The sequence below is a fragment of the Lissotriton helveticus genome, chromosome 11, assembly GCF_964261635.1.
Source record: "Lissotriton helveticus chromosome 11, aLisHel1.1, whole genome shotgun sequence".
In the NCBI taxonomy this organism is placed as follows: Eukaryota; Metazoa; Chordata; class Amphibia; order Caudata; family Salamandridae; genus Lissotriton; species Lissotriton helveticus.
The window spans coordinates 475,553,430-475,579,028 of record NC_136072.1 but is presented as its reverse complement, the minus strand read 5'-3'; the positions used below and the strand labels follow the sequence as shown (position 1 = coordinate 475,579,028).

The 25,599-nt window shown below is 47.8% G+C and overlaps 1 protein-coding gene across 2 annotated transcripts in view; it reads left to right on the top strand.

Moving 5' to 3' along the window:
* The window catches only part of UGGT1 (UDP-glucose glycoprotein glucosyltransferase 1), an 822,704-nt gene that overhangs the window by 645,274 nt on the left and 151,831 nt on the right, over positions 1–25,599 (top strand). For both annotated transcript variants that reach the window (XM_078666074.1, XM_078666073.1), the window contains 3 exons: positions 5,731–5,889; positions 6,282–6,367; positions 20,827–20,911. In XM_078666074.1, the coding sequence (XP_078522200.1) occupies positions 5,731–5,889; positions 6,282–6,367; positions 20,827–20,911 (330 nt within the window). The remainder of the gene's footprint in view (positions 1–5,730; positions 5,890–6,281; positions 6,368–20,826; positions 20,912–25,599) is intronic.

Here is a 25,599-nt window from a genome sequence, read left to right as displayed (position 1 = left end):
CCAAGGATGTGAGAGCTTGTGAAATACAGTTTACATTTTCAACCAATTTAGCACTGAAAACAAGGTCATAAGAGGCTAAATTTTCTGTGTGTGCTTCTTTTGAATTAACATAAACAACTGTACTGCGTCCGGCCTTCTCCCCTTCATACGCAGGTGAGGTATCCTGAACATAGCCGAGTGGCTTAGATGTTTAGGCCACAGTTGGAATGCGGCTCTGAGTGACACTTCTTTACTTCACATCAGTAAAGATCTTGACATCTATGGATTCCTTAAAATTCAGCCAAATTATTTCACAGTCCTCCGGAACTAGTGACTTAAATGATGTCCTGCTAAGGGACTGGGGAAGGAGGACATGACAAAAGAAACTTTGACAAAGCGCCAAGGCTGGCAGCCAATTCCAGACCTATTTTCTTTTCTACTCATAATGCTTTATGCAACGTTTTGATTTCACTTTAATACACCTTATTTGACTGATTTGATCACTCCGGCAATCTGCCCAAAATTGCGACGGTGTTTGTTGGCACCCTCCAATGACCACCTCTGCCATGGATTCCCTCACCACCACCCTCTAACAGGACCCCTCAAGTCCCCATAACCACACTGTCTCTCAGATGCATTTAATTCGTTTTATAGTGCCTCTCATATCAGTGTAGGGTGTCGGAGCACTTTATATCTCTCTCACACACACACAAACTACAAAAAGTCAATCATTCATACTTGTTTAAATCAATGTATAGGAAAACAGGTGTAGGAGGCATATGTCAACCATACTGGTAGGCAGTATAGTTTAATAGTCTGGAGAAGCACTAACTCAGATTTTAAAACGTACCACCATTGTTGGGGGTTCTCTTTAATAATCTGAATTGATTTCTTTCCTAATGAACACTTTTTCCAACATTAGGATAATGAAAGACTGGGGAAAAAAATAATTCCGATCTAATTCATATCTTGTGGTTTGCATGCAGCTCTTTGATGACCGTTAATAGCTCACTGTTCTATATTAGGCTTTTAACTTGGAATATGCAAGTAATAAAATTATCTCTCTGACAAAAACAATAACCCACTGACCTTTTTACATTATATACACTTTGTGATCTGCACGGTATGTGTTCTTTGCACCATACTTTACCTTGAGTGAAAAGTTCCACTGGACAAACCTTTGATCTCGCTCTAGGAAGAACATTAATCACTGGAGTTATTTTGACATTTTTATTGTTGCCTGAACATTGGTGGTGGCCAGGAACAGGGCAGCTGGTGCTTTTAAAACCATTATATACTTGAAATCACGGCGCCCGGTGCGGTCACACCGGATGTATGTCATTACAACGCGGGCTTTACACCGCGCTACCATTACGATGCAGCCATCACAAGGCAAGTCGTTACAACGACATGCGCTGGAGGCGCTGGATTTAGGATTTATGAATGGTATGATTTACTATTCCAACTCCAGCCTACGTAACAGTAGGGAAGGTGTCGGAATAGTAAATCATACTATTCCTTAGTATATAGCTCCATCCAACGCAAGTCGTTGTAACGACTTGCGTTCTGATGGCTGCGTCGTAATGGTAGCGCGGTGTAAAGCCCGTGTTTTAATGGCTGTCTCCCGGTCACACCGTACACACCGTTCTAGAACCAGCCCTGCACTTCAGTGGGGGAGCCAAACAAAACAGTAGCATTTCCCATTTTACGTTTTGTAGGAGTCTTTTCAGTTTACTATAGGTACTACAGCAAATAGTGCCGAACCAATTTAGGGCAAATTTGGCATCCAGATGGACGTTAACTCGGATTAGGACCATTGTGGAATTCTGTAGTGCTTTGAACAGTTTATCATTTTAATATTTACAGTTTGCCTACAGCTTATTTGCAAGTCCAGATCCACAAATGCTGCAAGGACATTAAAAATATATATATATCAACCTGAACACTGTGGGACATTTGTACTGTGTGAAATTTCAATGTGCGAAACATCTGGAATCATCCAAGCAATCTGACTGCAAATGAAAACTGTAGTTGTGACTGCCTTCAAGGATGAAACTGATTAGGGCATCACAGAAAAAGTATTTGGAGGGTTGAATGGACTGGGGGAAATCCCCTTCTCCAGAGATGAGAGCTTATCATAGAAGGGTAGATACTGCCCACACAATATAAAAAGTGTATATATGTACTGTGTTGCATGATTCGCAGAACTATCTGCAGGATCCTTTTGACCCCTATGTATACCAGAAATTAAGACATAATCTTGGAACCCCAGAGTTCATTTGAGAACTGTGAATTTAGAAAACTAACAATATAAAAAAATAAAAATATTAAGGCCGCTGCAGAAATGTACACAGAGGGCACTAAGGCAGGTAGTAAGGATATGCACTTTTTACGAAATTCCTCTGAGCACGACCAACAATCCAGAGAAACAAAGGCTGTACTCTTTAGATTCTGGATGCACAGAGCCTAGGAACAGTTCACAGCTGAATAAGGACTATGCACAATTGTATTTTCCTTTCCCTGGGGCCAAAGTATGTCATTAAAAAGATATTTCATCTAAAATAGTTTGGTAAAGCAAAATGCTCAGCAGAGAAAATAGTGCGTTTGTTATAAGAAAATGAAATAGAAATTCTCCCAAAAAAAACTTCAGTTCAAGGAATGTAGGACTATAGTACACAACATTAAAACCACTGAAATGTGTCTTCTGTGGTGCGAAACTGAAACATCTCAGCCCTCAATGCACTGCTTATGACGTTATAACTAATATAACAGAAGACATACAAATGGCATTGTCAATAACATCAAGGAAACTGTTGTCTCTTGGAAACTGTTGCATTCAGTGCCGCATTTGACCAAAAGCCAGGCCCTATGCCCCGAATGTAAGGGACATAGGCAGAGAATAAGTACAGTGAGCTCTGCACACAGAGCTCACTGAGTAGGACCAAACAGTGTGCCCAGTGGGCTTTTGGCAACATGTTCTTTATTTCAGTGCCTGACTGTAGGCCATGTCCAGTGCCTATCAGGAGATGGGATGCTGAGAGTAGGCCTTTCTTGGACCCCGTTTGCCAGTGCGTTGCACAATGTTGTATAGGGTGGAAAAAAGTGACCGGATACTCTGTGTAAATGGTAGTTCACTAGGAGTTTTTGTGATGCACTGTACTGCATCACTCAGTCATGTTTGTGAAGCCAACTAATGAATGCCCTTCTTGGATGAGACATGCTTATTAAAAGCAGAATGAGCCGATCAGACAAAATAAAATCTGCTTATTTCTCTGATCACTCTTATTCTGAGTTGTTTTCCTAGTCTGGCTATTTTCTTACGCTTCTGTATGTCTGTGTGGGCATTTTTATGCAGTTGGCTTGTCAACATTTTTATCAATTAAGCCAACAAAATTTGTTTTTATTTTAAAGCGCACACAGTGCCTTTACCTTTCCGTATACACATACTGTGAAAGAAGTTATGTCTGTCGTATGAAAGAAAGTCTAGCACCATATTTCTATTTGTTTACAGAAGGAAAAACAAACTCAGACGAGTGTAAAGTGGATGTTTAAAAAAAAAATTTAAAAAGTATTTAAAAGACCCTAATTATTCACTTTTTTCCTGCATTAGAAATGCAGTCTTGCTGTAATCACAGCCCTCTCCATTATGCATGAAATGAACGCAGCAAGATCCTGTTAACTTTTGACTTTTGCCAATGGGTCTTGGTATACTAATCACATTCCCAACCGGAAATTTGGTTCAAATTCCTTGTCTGTGCACCAGGCTCTGATACATGCTTTGTGTAGGGCCAGTTATGTAGGCTGCATAGGTTGGCTCTCGTTGATTGTTGTGGCATGAACTCTGATTGGTCAGGATGGATCAGGTTCCCTATGATAGCCAGTGGTGTATATACTATTACTTTGGCAAGGATTTTGGTTTAGCAGTTTAGTAACAATAGTGGACAGTAGGGTTTGCATTCTAACCTTGTTTTATCTGCCTTGTGGATCATATCAAATAAATGCATTTAAAATTGTTAATATTTCCCTAGCACCTCTCTCAATGTGAGTAGCATTTGATTTACCTTTAATTCACCTGAATTACATTATTATTGGCCCTCCTTTACTTCTACATTAAATGCTATCTTGGTATGGCATTATAGGCAAGGTGTTGGGACATAAAAGCCCTCTGCAATGTGATGACCTGCATCTCTTCCCCGAGTGGCCCCTCTGCATGTATATCTAAATCCCTGGTTCTGATGTTTTGTAATAGACAAACATGGATTACGTATGTGCACCATGTCCTAAGTCTGTTGCAAGGTAATGCAGTCTTGTTAGACCGGAAGGGAGCACAAAGTGCTACCTTCATAGCAGTAGGTGGAAACTGCCCTTAACTGGAGCGAAGTGATATGTGAAGTGGTGGCAGCATACCTGTTTTGTGTTTAGAAGTGATCAGTACTGTGAACATGCTTTTTACCGTTGTCACAGGAGTGGTTGGTGCCTACCGGCCCACTCATCTAAGGTTCTGCTGTTGTGTACCTAACTCACCCTTGGCCTGCATGGTGTTTGTAGCGCTGAACAGTATGTAATACTAGTGTGTGCATGACTTGGAGGCCTGTGGGGATCATTTTGTAATCTCAGGGCCTGAGAAGGCTAGTAGAGGTGAGAATTGCTACCCACGGATAAGAGATGTGAATTGCTGACATTTCTGATTGCTGAGGTTGGAACAGACCCAGAAGGAAGGGGTGCAGACCATTTTCTGTGCACATCAAACGTCTGTGGTTCCAGGAAGAGTTCCTGGTCAGTGAGACCTGAGCTCATTGTCAGGGAGACAGTGGGTCTGGTAATGTTGGCACTGTAAGAATAGGTAATCATGAAAGAGAGGAAAACTTAGGCCTTTGAACCTTTGAGTCATATTTGAGAGCTAGGCTGAGGAAAAGTACGTTAATCAGTCACGTGGGCCATGTGAAGACTGAGGAGGACCAAGAGGTAATTGGGGAAAAAATGTGAGAGGTTGAAGACCCTCCGCATCGGGGAAACTGGACCCTGCAGAGGCGTACCCCACCCTTTTGTTACTTGTTGGCTTCAGGTCAGATAAGATAGTTCGAGACGAGCAGGCCTTTTGAGGACTATCACAAATTTAGTGCATAGCACTGCTGAAATTAAGTCTTAAGGCCAACATTAGGCATTACCTCATGTGGACTAGCATGTGAAAGTCTCCTATGGTTTCGAATAGGAATAACCAGCCTCACTAGAAAGTGATGGAGGGATTCTGGGATACTGCCCAGGTAAGTCGTTGAGACACTGGGTATTAGTTAATGTGTTGCCTATATGCTTTGTGTGCTTATATTAAAATACTGCTCTTTTTTTTTTAATATGTATAAAAGCAAGTATTTGTCTGCACAAGGACGTTATTGCGGTTACTGTTTGAACTTTGAGTCTTGCACCTGCGTACTCCTCATACCTACCTCCCCTTCGAAGATCCTTGGACTGCACGATCCATGCCTCCACCTAGAGTCAAGTGGCACAGTTACTCATGGACAATAGTAGGTTTGGTCCTGGGACAGCAGTAATAAAAGGCCACAATTCCTATGGTTGGGCCAGTAATCCCTGCATGCCACGTAGCCTACTGAAAGGGATTCTGACACAGGGACCCTCGATCTACCTTTTCAGGCCACGCATACCTTTGTTTGTATCTTGTGTAGCCATCTCTTTTCAATACTGCAGTGTGCTCTCCTGCAAATTATGTTTTTGCTTTCTTGTGACTATTTGTAGGTGGACAGTATTGTGGCGGCCGAATATGAGCTGGAGTATCTACTGCTGGAGGGGCACTGTTATGACATCACCACAGGCCAACCTCCTCGAGGGCTTCAGTTTACACTTGGAACATCAAGGAACCCAGTTATTGTTGATACCATTGTCATGGCTAACTTGGTAAGTCGACATTCCTCTTTGCATGACTCTTGGCAAAATTGCCTCTGTAGGTCTTAAACCTTCAAGAGAATATCTTTGTCTGTCATGGAATTGAGAAACTAAATTGTAGAGGTCTGAATTATCATTGTCTAGCACATGCTTTTGTGACTTGTTGCAATTGAAACAAAAGCATATTTTTGCTAGAAAGGTGTTCCCCATAGAACACGGCACATTACTGTTTAGAGGTAACCCCGACCCTTATTTCTGTTACATAGATAGTAAAGGTCCTTCTGTCTAATTCTGTAAATGAGTAATCTTCATAAACATACTTGGGATGTTAATATTGAAATCTTAGCTCTTTAAAATGTATGTATTTTAAAGTTTTTGCTATCTTCACCCTCCTTCCTGCATAGGGTTATTTCCAGTTGAAAGCAAATCCCGGAGCCTCAATTCTTCGACTCCGAAAGGGGAGGTCCGAAGATATATACAGAATTTACAGGTAAATTGATAGGAGTATTGGTTTACAGAAACATTTTATGTTGATTTATTTTTTTGTATCCACATTTACGTAGCACCTTTATCCATTAATATGGCACAATTGCACTTTCTTAAACTGGGCTCTCTTATACTACAGTTTGGAGGTTCCTTGGTCGATTGCATCTAGTTGTTTGCCTGTGATTATTAGAGATTTGCGTGGTAAAAACCTATCTTAAAATTATTCATGTTGGTTACTATGGAAGTAAAATGAGCTTGCTCCATTTAAAGACTTATCTGCGTTATTTTAATTGATGAATGTGTCAAGGTGTTTGCCATTTTGTTGTTGAAGAAAGTGGTCGATTGTCCATTGACCAACCTAAGCAATAGTTTTCCAGACCGACAACCCCAGCCAGATATAGCAGTGATCCTATATTGTTAATTGGGGTTGAGAGGTAAGTGCATCTAAGGTAGCAGCATCTTGCCAACTAAATGACTTTGAGCAGTGAACATGAGTGTCAGGGTTTTGTCCAACATGTTAAGCAGATTATAAGAGCAAATTAAATAATATTATGCCATAGGTGTGAATTGGCAAAAATGTACTTTTAAAAGCGAACTCCCACTCAATATTTCTACAATGTGTGAAGGCTATGTGAATCTACACTTGCTTCCTCGCATGTTACTCTTTACCTCGTTGCCTTGACCAGTTTCAATTGCAGTCCCTTTTCCCTTGCTTTCTCCCCTCCATTGAAGAGGACTTTTCCTAATTTTAGATATTATTATTTATCAAAAAATGTCTTCTAGGCATTTGGTTACAGGACTTAAAAATACAGACTTTTTATTTGACTCTGGATAAGGATGTGAATGCCATACAGATGGGTTATCCTGTCTCAATACCAACCTCGACAGGGTCAGAGCATCCTTTGTGCCATCAGATTTCCCAGGACATTTCATTTTGGCTAAATACTACCTTTTGAAGGTTATACTGTACAGGTAAATATGCTAGAAAGGGAGCCTATGTAATGTGTATGTACATTTTAATATATGTAACATACTCCTATTACTGTCTCTTAAAACTGGCAATCTGATAGAGACTCCTAGCCGCAGATTCCTTCACGTAGAATTATCCCCAGGCGTGAGACTGGATCCGGACACTTTTTGCCACAGCATCACTGCTCGCCGGGGGCCGGGCGACCTCACACGACTCCGCCCAGGTGTCGTCCGCACCAGCGAGGTCACATAAACACCGCCCCAGCGCGCCTATGCCAGTTTTTTTCCTTTTCCGCGTGCAACGCGGATCCGGTCTTGCTGCGGGCCTGTTTGGGGCCCTTTTATCTTCACAAATTGTCTTTCTCTGGTGGAACAATGTGCAAATGCCTTTGGGCTTCAAAACTTGCACGTCGTGTGGGCGTCTTATGTCGGCGACGGACCCTCGTCTCATTTGTATGTGGTGTTTGGGGGAGGATCACGGCACCACTGATTGTGAGGTGTGTCAACAGTTGAAGCCGAAGTCGCGGCGGGAGCGCCGAATGAAACTTCTACTGGCGCGTCTCTCAAGGTCGGCCTCCTCCTCTCGATCAGCTTCGGCAGACTGCTTCAGAGACGGCCGTGGTCGTTGTCCTCGTCCTTCTCCGATGTCGTGAGAGCTTCGCTCCCCGGTGGGTAAGTGTCGCAGTTTGTCCCCGGGGGCTGGTGTTCGGCCTTCCGGGGGCGTGGGCTCTCCGCGGGTGATGCAGCCCCGCGTGTCGTCGTCCTATCCCCCGTTTCCCGAGGGGGGTGACGAGAGTCCAGATGGAGACATACGGGCGGCTTTGCGGGCCATGCTGGCGTCTCCTCTTCCTTCCCCTCCTGGGGCGCCGACGGATCCCTCGCCTTGCGCGGGGCCCTCCGCGCCAATGGCACCGGCCCGGCACCGACTGGTTCGGATCCAGGCTTGGAGGATGTGGTGCTGTTGAGGTGCGGCCCCTCTGGGGTCCCTCCTTCATGCCACGGCACCCCTGCCGCGCCGCAAACTCACGTGGGAGTCCCTGTGGTGTCGCAGGAGGTCACCGGGGCTCGGGTCGCATCCCGGGCCCCGCTCGGCCCTCTGGGCAGGCGAAGGCCTCGTCCAGGCTGAGCTGATGCCGTCCAGGCGCCCTTTGTTCGCTTCGGGCAGTGCCACAAGAGCCGATGACCTCTCCTCGTCCCACTCTGGGCCAAGGTGGGGTGGGGACACCTCGTCCCCCTCTGGGCCTTTCTCGTTCCTCCCAGCAGGCGGCCGCCTCCTGAGGGCGAGTGGGAGGTTGAGTCGTCTCTGGCGCCTCCACATGGGTCGCCAGACCGCCTCCGCATCATTCTGGGCCGAGGCTGGTGGAGGACTTCGGGTCACTCCCCCGGTCCCTCTCGTCCCTCCACGCAGGAGGCTGCCTTGGCAGAGGTCGAGTCGGCGGCGTTCCGGCGCCGCCCTTTGACCACTTCGGCTCCGGTCCCCGGTGCGGTGTGACTTGGAGGAGTCCTAGCCGGTCTCTCTTTTGGCGCTGGATGGTGCTGGCGTCCTACCTCAGGGTGCGGAAAGGATTAGTCTTTGGACGCTCCCTCTTCTCCGGAGGCTGGCTGCATTTTGGTGTCCTCTTCTCCGGAGACTGGCCGCTGCGTGGTGTCTTTTTCACCGATGTCAAAGGGTGGCTGCCTGCCCTTTTTGAGGCCAAGGTGCTCGTCGGAGGAGCGGCAGGTACCCCATTCTTCGGTGCCTTCTGGCTTTAAGGTCTGGCCATTGCATGTCCTGCTTGGCTTCGGGGACGGCCGTCTTAGTCTACAGCCATCACCCACGGAGGAGCTGATTTCTTCTCCGCAGGGCCCTACAGAGGCGGGTGCAGCCTTCGCGCACGCGGTGTCCACAGCCGTGGGCATTCTGCGCATTGGGGACCCAGTTGCTCATTTCCCAGCGGACCATCTCTTGGAGGTTCTCCACCAGGGATCTGGTGGGAGGGAGATCTTACTCCCCTTTGAAGGTTCGCTCCTTTCTTCTTCTCTAGGGAGCTTGGAGGTGTCCTGCCTCAGAAGATCCGGTGCCTCAACACCTTCTGCACCGTCACCTTCCGGCGCCACATGAACCGGCGTGCCACTCCCTCCACCCCTCTGCAGACAGTCCACTCTTGAGGACCGCTTCCCCCCCCCCCCCTGCCACCACCGTTGACTCCGCCGTCCCGGGAGGCCCGCTGGCTGGACTCTTGGGGGTGCAACATGTTTGCCTCGACCAGCGCAGCCCTGCGGGCCCTTAACACCTTGTGTGTATTGGCGAGGGCCTCCTCTTGTCTGTGGGACTCGGCTGAGTGTCTGGGTTCCGCTGCTTCCCAGGAGACTGTTTAGGTGGACTTATGGCATCATGCTTTGGATGTCCGGGAGCTAGCGGCGTTTATTCTCTGCTCCGCTCTGGACATCTCGGAGGTGTTGGGCCAGGCTATGGCTTGCTCAGTCGCCTTCCGTCGCCATGCTTGACTTCGGGACGGCGTGTTCCCTGAGAACATTTGGGAGTGACTCATTGATCTTCCGTTTGATGCAAGCCTGTTGTTCCATGCTCCGGCTGACTCTGCCATCTAGAGGTTCCTGGCGGGGCTCCGCCCTCCTCCTACTCCTCCTCCCCGCCTTATACTCCTCCTCTTCCTCCTCCTCAATGACTGCTGAACTGAGCTGGGTTTGGGCCTTTTGGATGCCCTTGCTGTAGGTGGTATTTGCTGGCCTTTGAGTCCTCCTTGCAGGGACTTTGGCATTGGTGGCTGCTGGACGGCCCTTGCTGCTTGTGTGTATGTGTGTTTTTGCAGGACTTGTTACACAGACTTGGCCCTGAGATTAGGCCTTCTGTTTTTCATTGGGCTGAGGTCAAGCCTTCCGCTGGGCTGTTTTTTCCCGTTTCGCTGTTGCTTTCTCCTCTGCTGCGGAAGTTCTTCTGAAGAGGGTTCCCGTGTTTGGGACTTACCGTACCCTATGTGGGGTAGTGGTAGCTGTTATGTAGCTATGCTCTGCTGGGGAGTGCTGGTTGCCTTTGGGTGCCCGTTCTCCATGGCGTTTCTGTATGTTGCTATTGCTTCTTGAGGTTGTGTGCACGGCCCTCGTAGTGGTAGGTCCGGCCATTCCTCTCCTTCCTGCTCTTGTGCTGAGAGCTGGTATGCTTCAGTGTCCTTCATGCTTCTGGCGGCTTATGGTTATAGCTGCCGTTCTGACTGGCCTGTTGCCTTCCCTCTGGGTGGGCTTGCCTCTTCCTTGGTTTCCTTGGGCCTTCTGGGCTTCTTCTTGTTCCTCTGCCTGTCCTGGCGTTGGGTGGAAGCTTGGTTGCCCTGGTGTTAGAGTGGGGTGTTTCGGCCCCTCCGGCCTTGTCCTTGGTTCCTCTGTTGTGAGTGTATGGGCCTCCACTCTTTCTACTTCCTCCTACATCACTCTGGGGCTGCTGGCGTTGACTTGTGGGGGCCCTCTTGCCTGGTAGGGACGAGGTTGCCTCCCTGGTCTATGGGGCTGGTTCCCTGTGGGCCTTCTGTCCTGTCCAGACTGGTGGGGTCCTTTCACAGACCCTCCTTCCCCGTGGGTATCTATTCTACGTGAAGAAATCTGTGGCTAGTAGTCTCTATGAGATGTACGAGTTACTTACCTTCGGTAACGATGTATCTGGTAAGGACGATTCTAGCCACAGATTCCTTCACGGCCGCCCCGTTGGGGGCCTTGTCCTCTGTGAGTACCTTCTTTTGCTCTTGACGGCTTCCCTCCTCTTTGGTTCTGGGAAGGTGGGGCTTCTGGTGTTCCTATGCCCCACTGCTGTGGCTGTTCCAGGTCGGGGAGGTTTTCTCCCATCTTTTCCTTTCTCCCTTGCTCTTGCTGCTAGGGGCCTGGCCCCTCTACCACCTCTGGGTTTGGGCTCTCTGGTTGCGCCTTGCCCTTGTCTCTTGGGGGATGGATGCCCTCTAGGCTGGGGTGGGTGGAGGTTGGTTGTTCCTGCCTGTTGGGGCTGTCTCCCCTTCCATGTTTCAGAGGGTGGTTGTAGTCTTGCTACGTGTGACATGACTTTTACGCAGGTTCCCTCTCCCGGATTGCTGTCTAGGTGTTGGTTTGGTGGCTGCTCAGGGCTCTGCTCTGTTCTTCCACTCTTCTTTGCCCTTGGACACTCCGGTGTTGCACTGTTTCTATGGGGTTTCCTTTTTATATGCTCTTTTGTACACTTTTCCCATGCTCCCACAGTTTTTTATTTAGTGCTTCCGCGTTGTGGTGCGGAAAAGTTCTCCGAAGAAAACTGACGTAGGCGCGCCCGGGCTTATGTGACCTGGCTGAGGTCACGTGCTCGGACGGCGTCTGGGCCGAGTCGCGTGATCTCGTCCCGCCCCCGGCGCGCAGGGATGCTGTGGCAAAAAGTTTCCGGATCCAGTCTCACGCCTGGGTGAAGGAATCTGCGGCTAGAATCTTCTCTACCAAATACTTCGTTACCGAATGTAATTAACTCGTACATCATGGTCGATCAATTTATTCAAATCTAGTTCAAATCCCATGTGTCACACTTCATACAAGCACAGGTCCGTCTGATAGAGCCAATGAGATTCGAGAAAAGGGTTTGGTTGTTAGGTACTGTGCCCTTCAGTAGAATATTGAAGTTGACTTTAGTAGTTCCAAGCACCTCTTTGATGCATGCTTGGAAAGAGGTGGAGCTCTTAACTGTCTGAAGGAGACAATGGAGGTATATATATATATTTTTTTTACTTTTTACTCTATGAATTTTTATACCTTTTCAGTTTGAAACGGATGGATAAAAAGTATCTGGAGTAGCAATCTCATACTATTTACTTTTGAACAATAACTCCATCTTGTCTGCAAAAAAAGGTGAGAGAAGGATGAGCAGGACAATAGAACAAAGAAATATTGTGTTAATTAAAATGAAAACATCTTTGATGTCTGGTTCTCTCTCTTTTGCAACAGTACCCACCCATCCTTCAGAAGCACTAGTCTTCGGTGTACATTTGTTGTCCTGGGAATGACCCCAGCTTAGTAAATGGATGTACACCCTTGCTCAGTGCCAGGCCACATTGAAGCTGGTTTCCTACGGATTCTGCAACAATACTAATTTATTTATTTATCGGATTTATAATGCGCATAGCTGCCCCAGCGACGGGGCGTCCCAGCGCAGACCGCAGACTCCAGGACAAGAACCAGAGATCAGAAAGGCTTAAGCCGGAAAAAGCCAGGTCTTTATGGCCTTCCGGAATGCAAGATGGTTCTGGATCACTCTGATGGGCACAGGAAGTGAGTTCCAAAGTTGCGCGGCCAGGCTGCGAAAGGAACGGCCACCCGCTCTGGCTATCCAGACACGCGGGGTGCAAACCAGAGCTGAGGCGGACGATCTTAAAGGACGCCGTGGCAGGTAGAACTTTAGCAGCCCCGCCAACCCCACAGGTGCCTGAGGTGATAAGATCTTATGCGCCAAACGAAGCGCCTTGAATTGAATGCTCTTCTCCACCGGCAACCAGTGGAGTTTCTGAAGTACGTGGGAAACAGAGCAAGAGTTCGGAAGGGCCACCAGCATGCGGGCGGCTGCATTCTGTGCCCTTTGAAGACGCTTGTCACTGGCCTTATTCGCGCCCAAATATAGGCAGTTACCTAATCTCACATGTGCTGTGGCCTAGGCATGTCCATGGTAATATGAGATCCAGAACCTGTTCTCTGACCAGGAGTGTCACACCGGGCATGCCTTTAAAGCCAAGTCACATAAAGTGGTGGTGGTAGAACTGTGTCAAGTTTTGTTAATCTTTATGACCAGACCTTTTTTCTGTGTTAGAGCATCTGCTTTATTGCAAACCCAACACCTATACACTGATATTCTTGTGCTTGTTGAGTGCATATATGTGGAATGGAAGTGTAGCACATGGGAGTTAGTAGGGGGTCTGTGTGTGATGAGTATCTGAATACCTGGACCCGAGAGATCTGTTTTGGGTAGATACTGGTTTAGCTTTTTAACCTGAGATCTGCACTTTCTGGTGGAGGAACTAACAATTTATGTAGCACGTAGAAGACTGCCTGACTGCTGATAGAGTAAAGGAGAGTACCTGGCCGTAAAGGAGGAGAGACTATCCAGAGGGAGCAGCAGAGCACATTACCAGTGTGCTGAACACCCTGAAGAAGCAAACTGTCGGTGGAAGAGAAGCCAGGAGCGATCAGAATTGTGTGTGGTCTCCAGGACTCCCCGGGTGGTTCTAGTTGTGAGTTGCACCAAGCCATTCAAGTGAAAAGCAACATTGTGTCACGTGGTGCTGAAAAGACTGGTGCTGTCCTGCCAGGGACTGCTGACATTAGAGCTCCTTAGGAAGAGAGAGGGCAACAAAGGGGTTGGGGTGTTTGACTGGGCATCATAGTTGAGATTCCAACCTTGTTATTGTGCCTTTGTTGAGTTGTGGGATTTTTGCTTTTGCTGCGAGATAAAAGTTCGAGGCATGTGGGCTGCTGAATTCATATCTTGTGCATAGATCGCCGCCTAGTGTTGGGTCCGGATGATTGCACATTGTTGTCCTGGAAGAGTTTTCAAAGTATCACGAGATAGGTGGCTCCTCCCCTGGACTACAGTGCGCATGGGCATCGACTCCATCCTTAGATTGTTTTTTTCCGCCATTGGGTTCGGATGCATATTTGTCAACTCAAGTTCGAAAACTTTCTTTTTTGGCCAAAAGGCTTTAGTTATAGTCGGTATTGTCTTGCGATCGGTGCCCAGTTCTTGTTCCAGCTCGGTTTCCGAGCCGAACCTTCGGAGGAGCCGCGTGGCTTTTCGGCACTGAAGGCCCGGTCGACGCCAGAGGCCTTATCGACGAACCATCATGGAACGGAGCCCGTTCAAGAGATGTCCCGTTTGCAACTCAAAATAACCACATATCGACGTCCACCCGGTGTGCAACAAGTGCCTGTCTCCGGATCACGATGAAGCCAGCTGTATGGCTTGTTCTCGTTTCCGCTCCAAGAAGACGATTCGACTTCGACACGCAGCGCGCAAGGAGGCCCAGCAGACGGCACCTGACCCGGGGAACATTTTCGATACCGAAGATGATGAGGGAGTCGAGCAGGAAGTTCGGGGGTCTGATCCTGCATCGGAGATAGACTCCAACTACGACGCAGATGTCGAGATGCTCGATGTTGAGGAAGTCGTCGACGAGGTAGGAGACGACGATGTGGCCTTCGGGGCCGTAGGAGATAGCTCGGGCGAAGAGCAAGGCCCGATCGTTGGTACGGGGCCCAAGACCAAGACACTCACTAAGGCTCAGGTCGATGGATCGCCACATGGCCTTACCCGAGATCGTACACTTAGTGCTACGGTCTCGCCTCAGGGCCCGGCTACGGACATTTCTTGCGAGCCACTGGTTGACCGATCGAAACCGAAAGAGAAAGCATCGGTGTCTACACAACCGAAAGCACTGGAGGCGAAATCGAAACCAAAAGTGCGTATTGCTTTGGTCGGCTCGAAGTCCTCCGAACTATCGGCACCGACGAAGCAGAAGAGTGTTATCGACCCGGTGAGGTCGTTGAAGGGTGTCGAGCCAAAGACTGCGACACCGAAGAAACTGGTCAAGGACGTCGACCCGAAAAAGTCTGCGCCGAAGACCGTCGACACGGCAATAGGACTCGGAGCTCAGAAGGTTCTAGATCCTGCGAGTCGACCGGATAAGGCTAATAGCGGTACGATCCTCGAGCCCACACCTGGCGGTGCCTCGAAGGAGCCCGTCCAGTCGACACAGCCGTCCGCCTCCTTCTCCAAGCAGGTGTCGGAATCGCTGAAACGCATTACAGAGAAGGCTTCTACTGTCGGACCGAAGGACACTCCAACACCGAAGCCTACCACTAAACCTCAAAAATCGTCGGCGCCCATCCAGTTCACACTGCCGCCGAAAGTGGTACCTAAGGCCTTCACCCTGAAAACGGCCGTCGAGGCGTCCAGGAAGGTGTCCACGGGGCCGAAGCCTACAACTGCGGAACTTGTCACAAAGCATCGACAGCCCCCGCTTGAAGAGCAGTCTAGGCAATTCATCGACGCAGACACGGGTAGACTTTCTATTTATAAACAAAAGATCGCACCTGAACAGCCTATGGAGTCATATAAAATTCCATTGAAAAATAAGAAGGATTCTACTACATCACCTCTTCTTGTTGAGCCTGTTTCACCACATGGCCAAGACACTGCTCCTATCTCGCCAACTTACTCGGATGTGGAGACAGGGGAAGGTGACAATGAGGAGTACAGTTATCCTATAGACACTGATCCTGAAGATCACAATGAACCCTGGGCAGACGCTGCTGACCCAGGAGATCAGGTGTATACGGTAAAAACCTCGCCTACTGAAGACTCAGCGGCGTTTAATGCGCTTATTGAAAGGGCAGCCAAAAATCATGATGTCCAGCTCCATGCTGACCCTATTGAAGTGGATTTTTTGTTTGACACCTTCTCCACCTCGGAAAAAACTGTCAAGACTCTACCAATGCTAAAGGGTGTCTTAAAACATGCTGGGGACATTTTTAAAGAAAACACGAGAGCAAAAGTGATAAACCCCAAAATTAAAAAAAGTACAAATCAGCACCTGGGGACCCTACCTATATCAAGGGACAGTTGCCGTTGGACTCTCTGGTTGTTTCAAATACCCGGAACAGGGCAAACTCGCAAACAACGGGTAATTCTCCTCCCCCTGATAAAGAATCTAAAGTGCTAGAAACATCAGGGAAAAGGGTGGCAGCTCAAGCGGCCAATATCTGGCGCATTTCCAACACTCGGGCACTCTTAGCCAGATATGACAGGGCTCATTACGATACACTTGAAACCCTTTTACAACACTTGCCAGATGAATATAAGGAGGCAGCAGAGATGCTCATACAGGAAGGGAAGCTTATATCAAATGCATCTATCAAGTGTGCACTGGACGCGGCAGACACCGCGGCCAGGGCAATTAACACAAGTGTAATGTTGCGCCGACATGCCTGGCTGAGAATCTCCGGTTTCAAGCCTGAGATACAAACCACCATACTGAATCAGCCTGTAAACTCTGACCACTTATTTGGACCAAAGGTGGACACCACCTTGGAAAAGATCAAAAAGGACACAGACTGCAAAGTCTATGGGGGCTCTACAGTCCCAGCAGTTCAGGGGTGGTTCTTTTTGTCGCTCAAACAATAGAGGAGTTTCCAGAGGCCAGCTGTCACAGCAGACACAATACAATAAAGGAGGCGCGCAAACCACCTACACCAAACAAAGTAGAGGTGGCTATCGTGGAAACAGCTCCAAGGGCAGAGGTCGTGGAAACAACAGCTCCCGATCCTCCGCCACTAACAAACAGTGACGCCTTGTCACTGCCCCCCGACCATGCCACACCAGTCGGGGGGAGACTGCAGCAGTTCCTACCAGTCTGGACATCCATCACTACAGACAGGTGGGTGAGAAAGCTTATCCAGTACGGTTATTGTCTGGAGTTAACATCCACTCCACCCAACATGCCCCCAAGACACCGTCCTATGTCCACAGAGCATTTGCACTTATTGCAGCAGGAGGTAGTCGTCATGCTGCAAAGAGGAGCAATATAGCTCGTGCCTGTGGAGGAAAGAGGTACAGGGGTGTACTCCCTGTACTTCTTAATCCCAAGAAAGGACGGGTCCCTCAGACCCATACTAGACCTCAGGCCCCTAAACCAGTACATCCTATCAGAACACTTTCACATGGTCACATTGCAGCAGGTTCTACCGTTACTCAGTCAGGGAGATTTCCTAGCAACATTAGATCTGAAGGATGCATATTTTCATATTCCGCTACACCCCTCACACAGAAAATGCCTCAGGTTCACCAATCAAAATCAACATTATCAATTCAAGGTCCTCCCTTTTGGAGTGACAACAGCACCCAGGGTGTTTACCAAGGGCCTGGCGACAGTGGCTGCACACCTACAGAGACAGAACGTTCACGTCTACCCTTATCTGAATGACTGGCTTATCCAGGCGAAGTCGGCCAAGCAGTGTGCCGCCCACATGTCCCACACCATTCACCTTCTTCACGATCTGGGGTTTTCACTGAATTATCCAAAGTCCCACCTTCAGCCCGCCTACGTACGGCAGTATCTGGGCGCGAACATAGATACTCTGGCAGCCAAAGCACAGCCGAATTCAGTGAGAATCAACAGCATTCAATTGCTAATACAAAAATTCAGACCACAACACTCGCTTCCGGCACGAGTGTTCATGCAGTTGATAGGCATGATGGCCTCCTGCATCTTCATAGTCCCGCACGCGCGACTACATATGCGTCCCGCTTCAGGAGTGCTTAGCACGTCAGTGGAACCAGGCTCACCGACAGTTGAAAGACCTAGCGTTCGTGACCGGTCGGGCATACAACTCTCTGCATTGGTGGAATCCACAAAACCTTTGCAAGGGCCGACCGTTCCAGGAGCCTGTGCCACAGATTATTCTGACAACGGATTGCATTGGTGGAATCCACAAAACCTTTGCAAGGGCCGACCGTTCCAGGAGCCTGTGCCACAGATTCTGACAACGGACGCATCCCTCCAGGGATGGGGAGCTCATGTCCTCCACTACACTGTGCAGGGACTATGGACAGCACAGCAAAAGAAGATGCACATCAACCTTCTAGAACTGATGGCTATCTTCTTGGCAATTAAAGCATTCAAAGTACATCTGTGCAACAAGGTTGTGTTGATCCGGACGGACAACATAACGGCCATGTACTACATACAGAAGCAGGGAGGTACACACTCTCCACAGTTGTCTCAACTGGCTCAGAGCATGTGGAAGTGGGCCATTCAGAGAAACTTCTTCCGGGCAAAGACAATCAGATGGCGGACCTGCTCAGCAGGCACAGCCACCAAATGCACGAGTGGGAGATACATCCATCTGTGCTCCACCCGTACTTCCAGCAGTGGGGTCATCCAGAGTTAGACCTGTTCGCCACAAAGGAAAACGCCAAATGCCAAAGCTTTGCCGCCAGGTTTCCACACCCACAGTCGCAGGGCAATGCGATATGGATGAACTGGTCAGGCAGATTTGCGTACGCTTTTCCCCCAGCACCTCTAATACCGCTGGTGGCACGCAAGCTGAAGCAACACTCGATGACACTCATTCTGGTTGCTCCAACGTGGGCACGCCAACCATGGTACACCCCTTTTCTAGAACTATCCGTGGTACCGCATCAAAGGCTGCACCTCACACCCAGGCTTTTGACGCAGAACCATGGCGACATTCAGCATCCAGATCCGCAACAGCTCAACCTGGCGATCTGGCTCCTGAGGTCTTACAGTTTGGCTACCTCAACTTGCCTCCCGACTGTATGGATATCATAAGAGAGGCAAGAAAGCCCACCACCAGAGCATGTTACGCGGCAAAATGGAAGCGGTTTGTCATTTATTGCGCAAACCACAACATCAACCCGCTAGATGCATCTACTCGCAACATCATTTGTTATCTGTTACATCTATACAAATGCAATCTGGCCTATGCTTCCATTTGTATACATTTGTCCGCAATAGCAGCTTATCTCCAAAACAGGCAGCATCTCTCGCTTTTCAGAGTACCTGCCATTAAAGCCTTTCTGGAGGGACTCAAACGAGTTATTCCTCCCCGGAACCCACCAGCTCCTGAATGGAACCTAAATGTGGTCCTCACCAGACTGATGGGTCCGCCTTTTGAGCCTCTACACTCATGCGAGATTCAGTTCTTGACGTGGAAAGTGGCTTTCCTAATAGCAATCACATCGCTGCGACGCGTTAGTGAACTCCAGGCACTAACTATCCAGGAGTAATTCATACAGATTCACTCCAACAGGGTGGTACTCCGTACTAACCCTAAGTTTCTTCCTAAGGTGGTTTCACAGTTCCATATCAATCAGACTATAGAACTGCCAGTGTTCTTCCAAAATCCAGAGTCAGTGGCAGAAAGAAAGCTCCACACACTAGACGTCAAAAGAGCTCTAATGTACTACATAGATAGGACCAAAGATTTTCGGAAAACGAAACAACTGTTTGTTGCCTTTTCGCCACAACACAAAGGCAGCCCCATTTCCAAAGCAGGTATAGCCAGGTGGATCGTTAAGTGCATTCAAATTTGCTATCAAAAAGCCAAGCGCACATTAACGGTTCCCCCACGGGCCCACTCCACGCGAAAGTTGGGGGCCTCCATGGCTTTCCTTGAAAATATTCCTTTAGACGACATATGTAGAGCAGCCACATGGTCTACCACACACACATTTACGAAACACTACTGTGTAGATGTGCACTCCAAACAGCAGACAACTGTAGGGCAGGCTGTTCTAAAAACACTCTTTCAAACTGCTGCAGCTGGCACAGGCAGCCGCCGCTAATGGAGGGACTGCTATGTATTCTATGCACAAGATATGAATTCAGCAACCCACATGCCTCGAACCGAATATGCTACTTACCAGTATGCATCTGTTCTTGGCATGTAGGGCTGCTGACATTCATATCGCCCGCCCTCTTCCCCGGCGCCTGTAGCGGCTGCAGCACTTACAATTACTCTTAGCATGGTCATCACTCACGGTGTTACACTCCATCCTTGCCACAATGGTGAAAAACAATCTAAGGATGGAGTCGATGCCCATGCGCACTGTAGTCCAGGGGAGGAGCCACCTATCTCGTGATACTTCGAAGACTCTTCCAGGACAACAATGTGCAATCATCCGGACCCAACACTAGGCGGCGATCTATGCACAAGATATGAATGTCAGCAGCCCTACATGCCAAGAACAGATGCATACTGGTAAGTAGCATATTCGGTACTTCCTTTACAACTACAAATAAACATTATGCTGACTACATTATTATGTCTGTTGGTTGCCTGTTGAGTTCTAAGCTCTTGCCCCTCACACTATCCTCCTTGGAATCCTTTGACTGCTGTGACAGTCCAGTCCGGAACAAGTTTGTTTGGCCTAGGTTACAGACCCACAGTACGACTGGCCCCAGGACACCCAAAGCAAACAAGAACTATCACAGTTGTGGCCCAGTAGCCCCGGTCTGCCCTTTGGCCTCCCCAGATGGCATCTGACAACATTTAAAAAATAAATCATAGGAATGGAGTTGGGGTAACACTCCTGTGGTTCCTTTTCAGAGTGACAGAATCTTTTGATGAAACATTTATTGGTCCTACCTGCTACTGCAAAAATGTCTTTTATATAGCTGGGAAAGGCGGGAACGCAAGAGTATCACAATCATCAGTGTGTTGTTCTAAATGAAATAGCTGGTCTTAGTTTATACCTTTGTATAAATCTGTAATCTTTTTTTTTGACGGAAAAGATTTTAGAACCGTAAAAGATCCGTTTGTTTGCCGAAGTAATGAAAGATTACAGGAGCTTCATCCTCCACATCTAAATGAAAGTGCGTGCTCTTCTACAGCATGTCTGTTAAGGAAGAATGTGAATTTTACTGGTACGCATATATTGTTAAAAACAAATTTGAGGTATGATTACTTTTTCCTCATCTTTTTTAGCCATGATGGCACCGACTCAATGCCCGACTCGGATGATGTCATTGTTGTGATCAACAACCTGAAGAGTAAAATCATTAAAGTGAAGGTAAGTGATTGAGTTGGTTCAAATCCCATTTCAGATGCTTCAGTGTGTATCAAGTTTGTTGTCTAGTGGGTACATCCATAGAGCCTTTCGTTCAAACTGAGGGACACTAGGCAGTTTATCATTGATGTAATGTTCATCTCAAATGTATATCTTTTGAGTCTGTTTTCAGTAGTTGGCATGCCATTGAAGCAGGGGTTTATTTCAGTAAACAATGTATTTGTAGCATGTGTTGGTTAAAGATACATGTGATTAACGTAGTCCTGCCATCCAGTGTTGGGGTCAGATGTTGCAAGTTGTTTTTCTTTGAAAAGTCTTTTGAGTCACAAGGTATAGCAACTCCTCCTATAGTCTGTATTGAGCATCATCATTGGCTCCTTTGTTAGGTTGTTTTCCTCCACCATTGGGTCAGACATATTTTTCAGGACTCTGGTATCAAAGCTTTAACATGGTTTCACCAACTCCTCGGTGACTGCTGTACCTCACCCATCAACGAAAACACATAGAAGGACCAGTCAATCACTGAATTCCGATTTTTGACCAACCCTGCCTCGTACGCATCTCAGCCTCGGCTTCAACAATTCTCCATCAACTTCCCTCACTTGACGCATGCGGAGTGATCGAAAAAATGCCTTTCAGCTTTTGCTCAAGTGCCTAGCAAAGTGCTCCAGGCAAGATCACCATCCAGTCTGCAACCTCTGCATGTTTCCCAACCACGAGGAAATATCGTGTGAAACCTGCGGGCCTTTCAGTCAGTAAAGACTCATCGACATTGATGGTAGAGACGGTGGACCTACACCACGATGCAGGCACAGTGGCGGAAGACGCCCCCAATGTCTTCGAGGATCAACAAGCGCAACCCCAAGAAGAAATAGGCCTCAAAACTGAGGTTCAACATGACGGTGACTAAGAAGTTGAGGCCCCAGTGCCCCGTTGGACGTCCCTATCGTTCTTGCTAGCAGTGGGGAAGGGCCAGACTCCAAAATAGAAATGAAAGAAGTCCAAGATATTACTTCAACAGGGCACATGAGTACCGTGTCAAAAGCCTCAGAGACACATAACCAAGTGAAAGCTAAAGAGCAAACACAGATCAATGAACTTCAGACACTCACTTACAAAGAACCATATTTTCAGTCCATCCTGATAAACTTGTACAAAGAACAAACCCCAAATTTCTTCCTAGAGTGTTTTTTTCTTTTCATGTAAATCACATCATTTAGCTCCCAGTTTTCTTTCCAAAACCATACTCTGTAGCGGAGAGAGCACTGCACACACTTTTGTTAGAAGAGCTGTAATGTATTTCAACAAGAGGACGAAGGCCGTTCAAAAACTCAGCAGCTTTTTAAACCCTCTAAAAGGCTCTCTAATCTCCAAAGCAGGAATTGCAAGGTGAATAGGCAGACGTATGCAAACTTGCTACCGCAAGTACAAACGAGTGCTGCCTGCTACTACAATAGCTCATTCCACACACAAAAAAATTGCCTCTATGGCTTTCTTAGGCATCATTCCCTTGGTGGATCTGTAAAGCGGCCACTTGGAATAACCCACATACATTCACCATGTATTACTGGTTATTGTTCTAGCTAACCAACAAGCTAGTGTGGGTCAAACTGTCTTGCAAGCACTTTTTCAAGCGTCTACATCAGCCATTAGCTAGCCACCACTTATTGGGGAGCACTGCTTTAAATTTGATGCTAAGCATATGTATCTACGGCAAACACATGCTACGAATGGAATGTTACTTACCCTCTAAGCATCTATTTGTAGCGTGTAGTGCAGTAGATTTATGTGCACCTACCCTATTACCTTGAAACAAATAACTCATGAACAAATGTTTCTAATATACATTTATCTTTCTAAAATGTAACTTGCATGATCATCTTTACTGTTTCATTTACTGCTCCTATCCTAAGCCCACCCGATTTAGTGAAAAGCAATCTAACAAGGGAGCCAATGACCATGCACAATACAAACTATCGGATGAGTCACTATATCTCGTGACTCTAAAGACTTTTTGAAGAAAAACAACTTGCAACTTCCGAGCTTAAAACAAGATGGCAGGAGTAAGCTAAGCATATGAATCTACGGTACTACAGGCTATGTATAGAAGTTTACAGAGTAAGTAACGTATTCCTTCTGGGCAATAAATGCTGCATGAAAACAACTTGTTACAATTTTTTTAATGGTTGCCCTAATGCACATTCGCAGGTTGACTTGACGTGCCTTGCCTGTTGTGTTTATAAGTAGCTGTGTAGTTCACAAGGGACACATTGACCTTACCCTACACAACCAGATAGTTACAGTGGCTCCCATAGTTTTCCCCGTCACTAGAACATCTTTATTTTGATTGTGGGTTATTGGATATTCACTCCCCTGAAGAAAAGATGTCCTTGTACCTTTAAGACTGGCAACACAACAACTATGTTCTGTCTCCTGAAGGTGGGCACCATCCTCTCCCATAACTTATCCAGAGAACCACACAACATTTTGGCATGGGTTTCCAAGCTGTATATGAGCATAACTGTAGTACCAGGCAAACACATGCCCGGGGGATCAAGAATGACATGGGTGTCAACCTGAGCAAGACTTGGTCTGAGTCACATAAGTGAGAACTGGACTAAGCAGTGGTGGCTATCTGTTCACCAGGTGGGGTACCATGAGGATGGATCTCCTCATGACAGTAACAAAATGCTTCATGTACTTCCAGAGATTCTCAGCTGCTGGGACAAGTATAACTAGTGTTTGTTTTTCTTCTAAGAATGGGACAAGAGGGTTCCTGTACTCTTTCCCTCCAATCCTTCTCTTCCACCCGATGATGCAAAAGTGACTGAAGTGCAGCTGCTGGATGATCCTTGTGGGAATTCAGCATAATTCAGTAGACATACATTTGGCAGTGCTATCCCAGTACAGGAAGAGATTTGGTGTTGGCACGCTGTTTAAATAAACTGTCATCAAAGACTTTTTCAAAGGATTGGTTCAAATCTGTTGTCAAATCAGAAAGCCTGCACCACTATCCGGACTTGCTGTTGTTTTTACTTCTTTCATTATTCATCCTTTTGAACTTATGTTTAACAATAAACTTCGATTTCCTACTTGGGAAACCGATTTCCTGGTAGCCATCAGCTTGGTTACAATAGTGAGTTTTTGGCTTAGAGCCTTATAGCCAGTTCCATCCAGGCAAAGTCTCTCTCTGGTCACATCCAAGGTTCTCACCGAAAGTGGTATCTGAGTTCCAGCGAAACTAAATAATAATAATAATAATAATAGGCAGGTTTATAAAGCGCCTGATTACGCTCAACGGCGTGTCTCCGCGCTGTGGTGGGTGGTAACGACAGAACCCTCGCAGCTTGACATAGCACCAGCCTACCGAACAAAAAGATGGGTTTTAAGTCTGCCCCTGAATCTTGACTCTGAGGGTTCTAGGCGCAGTTCCAGCGGGAGTTTATTCCAGCTTTTTGCAGCCAGGAACCTGAAAGACCTGCCCCCCATGCGAGACTTTCTCACTCTGGGGATCTTCAGTAACCCAGAGCCAGCAGATCTCAATGCTCGGGGCGGCTTATAGCGGGTAACAAGGTCCTGTAATGGCACCGGTGCCTTACCACCCATGATGCGGTGGCACGTACACAGAGCCTTGAACTAAATTCTACTCCTCACGGCAGCCAATGAAGAGCTCGGAGCGCTGCCTTAGAGGCCGATCTCCAAGGCAACCTCAAAACCAGGCGGGCCGCAGCGTTCTGTAACACCTGGAGACGGTCAAGGCTCCTTTCTGTGGCCCCCAGATAGAGGAGATTGCTATAGTCCAATCGTGCTGTTACCAGGGCATGCAACAGCGTCCTTCGGGCATGCAACAGCGTCCTTCGGGCCTCCGTGGGTAGGAGCTCAAGAACCTTCCGCAGGCCCTTCAGGACACCAAAGCACACCCCCACCACTCTGTTGATCTGAGGCCTAAATGTCAGGTCAGTATCAAGCCAGATACCAAGATTTTTGGCTTCCTGACAAGGTATCGGTGCCAGCCCCAGACAGGGTGGCCACCATGCTGAATTCCACACAGACGCCCCCCCCCCTCCACCACGAGCACCTCTGTCTTGCTGCCGTTCAGCCTCAGGCAGTTGGAGGACATCCAGGCTGCAAGCTCCTGCATGCAAGCTCTGAAACTGTCCGCAGCAAGACTCGGCGCGCGCGATAGGGAGATGACCAGCTGCGTGTCATCAGCATAGGACACTATACGCAGCCCATGACCCTCCACAATGGTAGCCACCGGGGAGACATACAGGTTGAATAGGGTTGGGCTCAGGGACAAACCCTGTGGAACGCCCTGACCCAAGTTGACCACTCTGGAGTAGCAGTTCCCCTGCCTAACCTGAAAACCCCTATCTACCAGGAAGGACTGGATCCATTTCAGTGCAGCGCCTGAGATCCCGCCTTCATTCAGACACTGTAGCAAGGTGGTATGTGCTACAGTGCCGAATGCTGCGCTTAGGTCCAGCAGAATCAGGGCCATGGTTTGGCCCTCATTCCCCCCCTGTCTAATGGTCTCGACTGCCATTAATAGGGCCGACTCGGTGGAATGTCGAGGCCGGAATCCAAACTGAGTGGCGTGAAGGAGGGCCGCCTCCTCCACAAATTCCATCAGCTGGATATTCACGACCTTCTCCGCTACTTTGGCCATATAGGGTAGGAGTGATATGGGG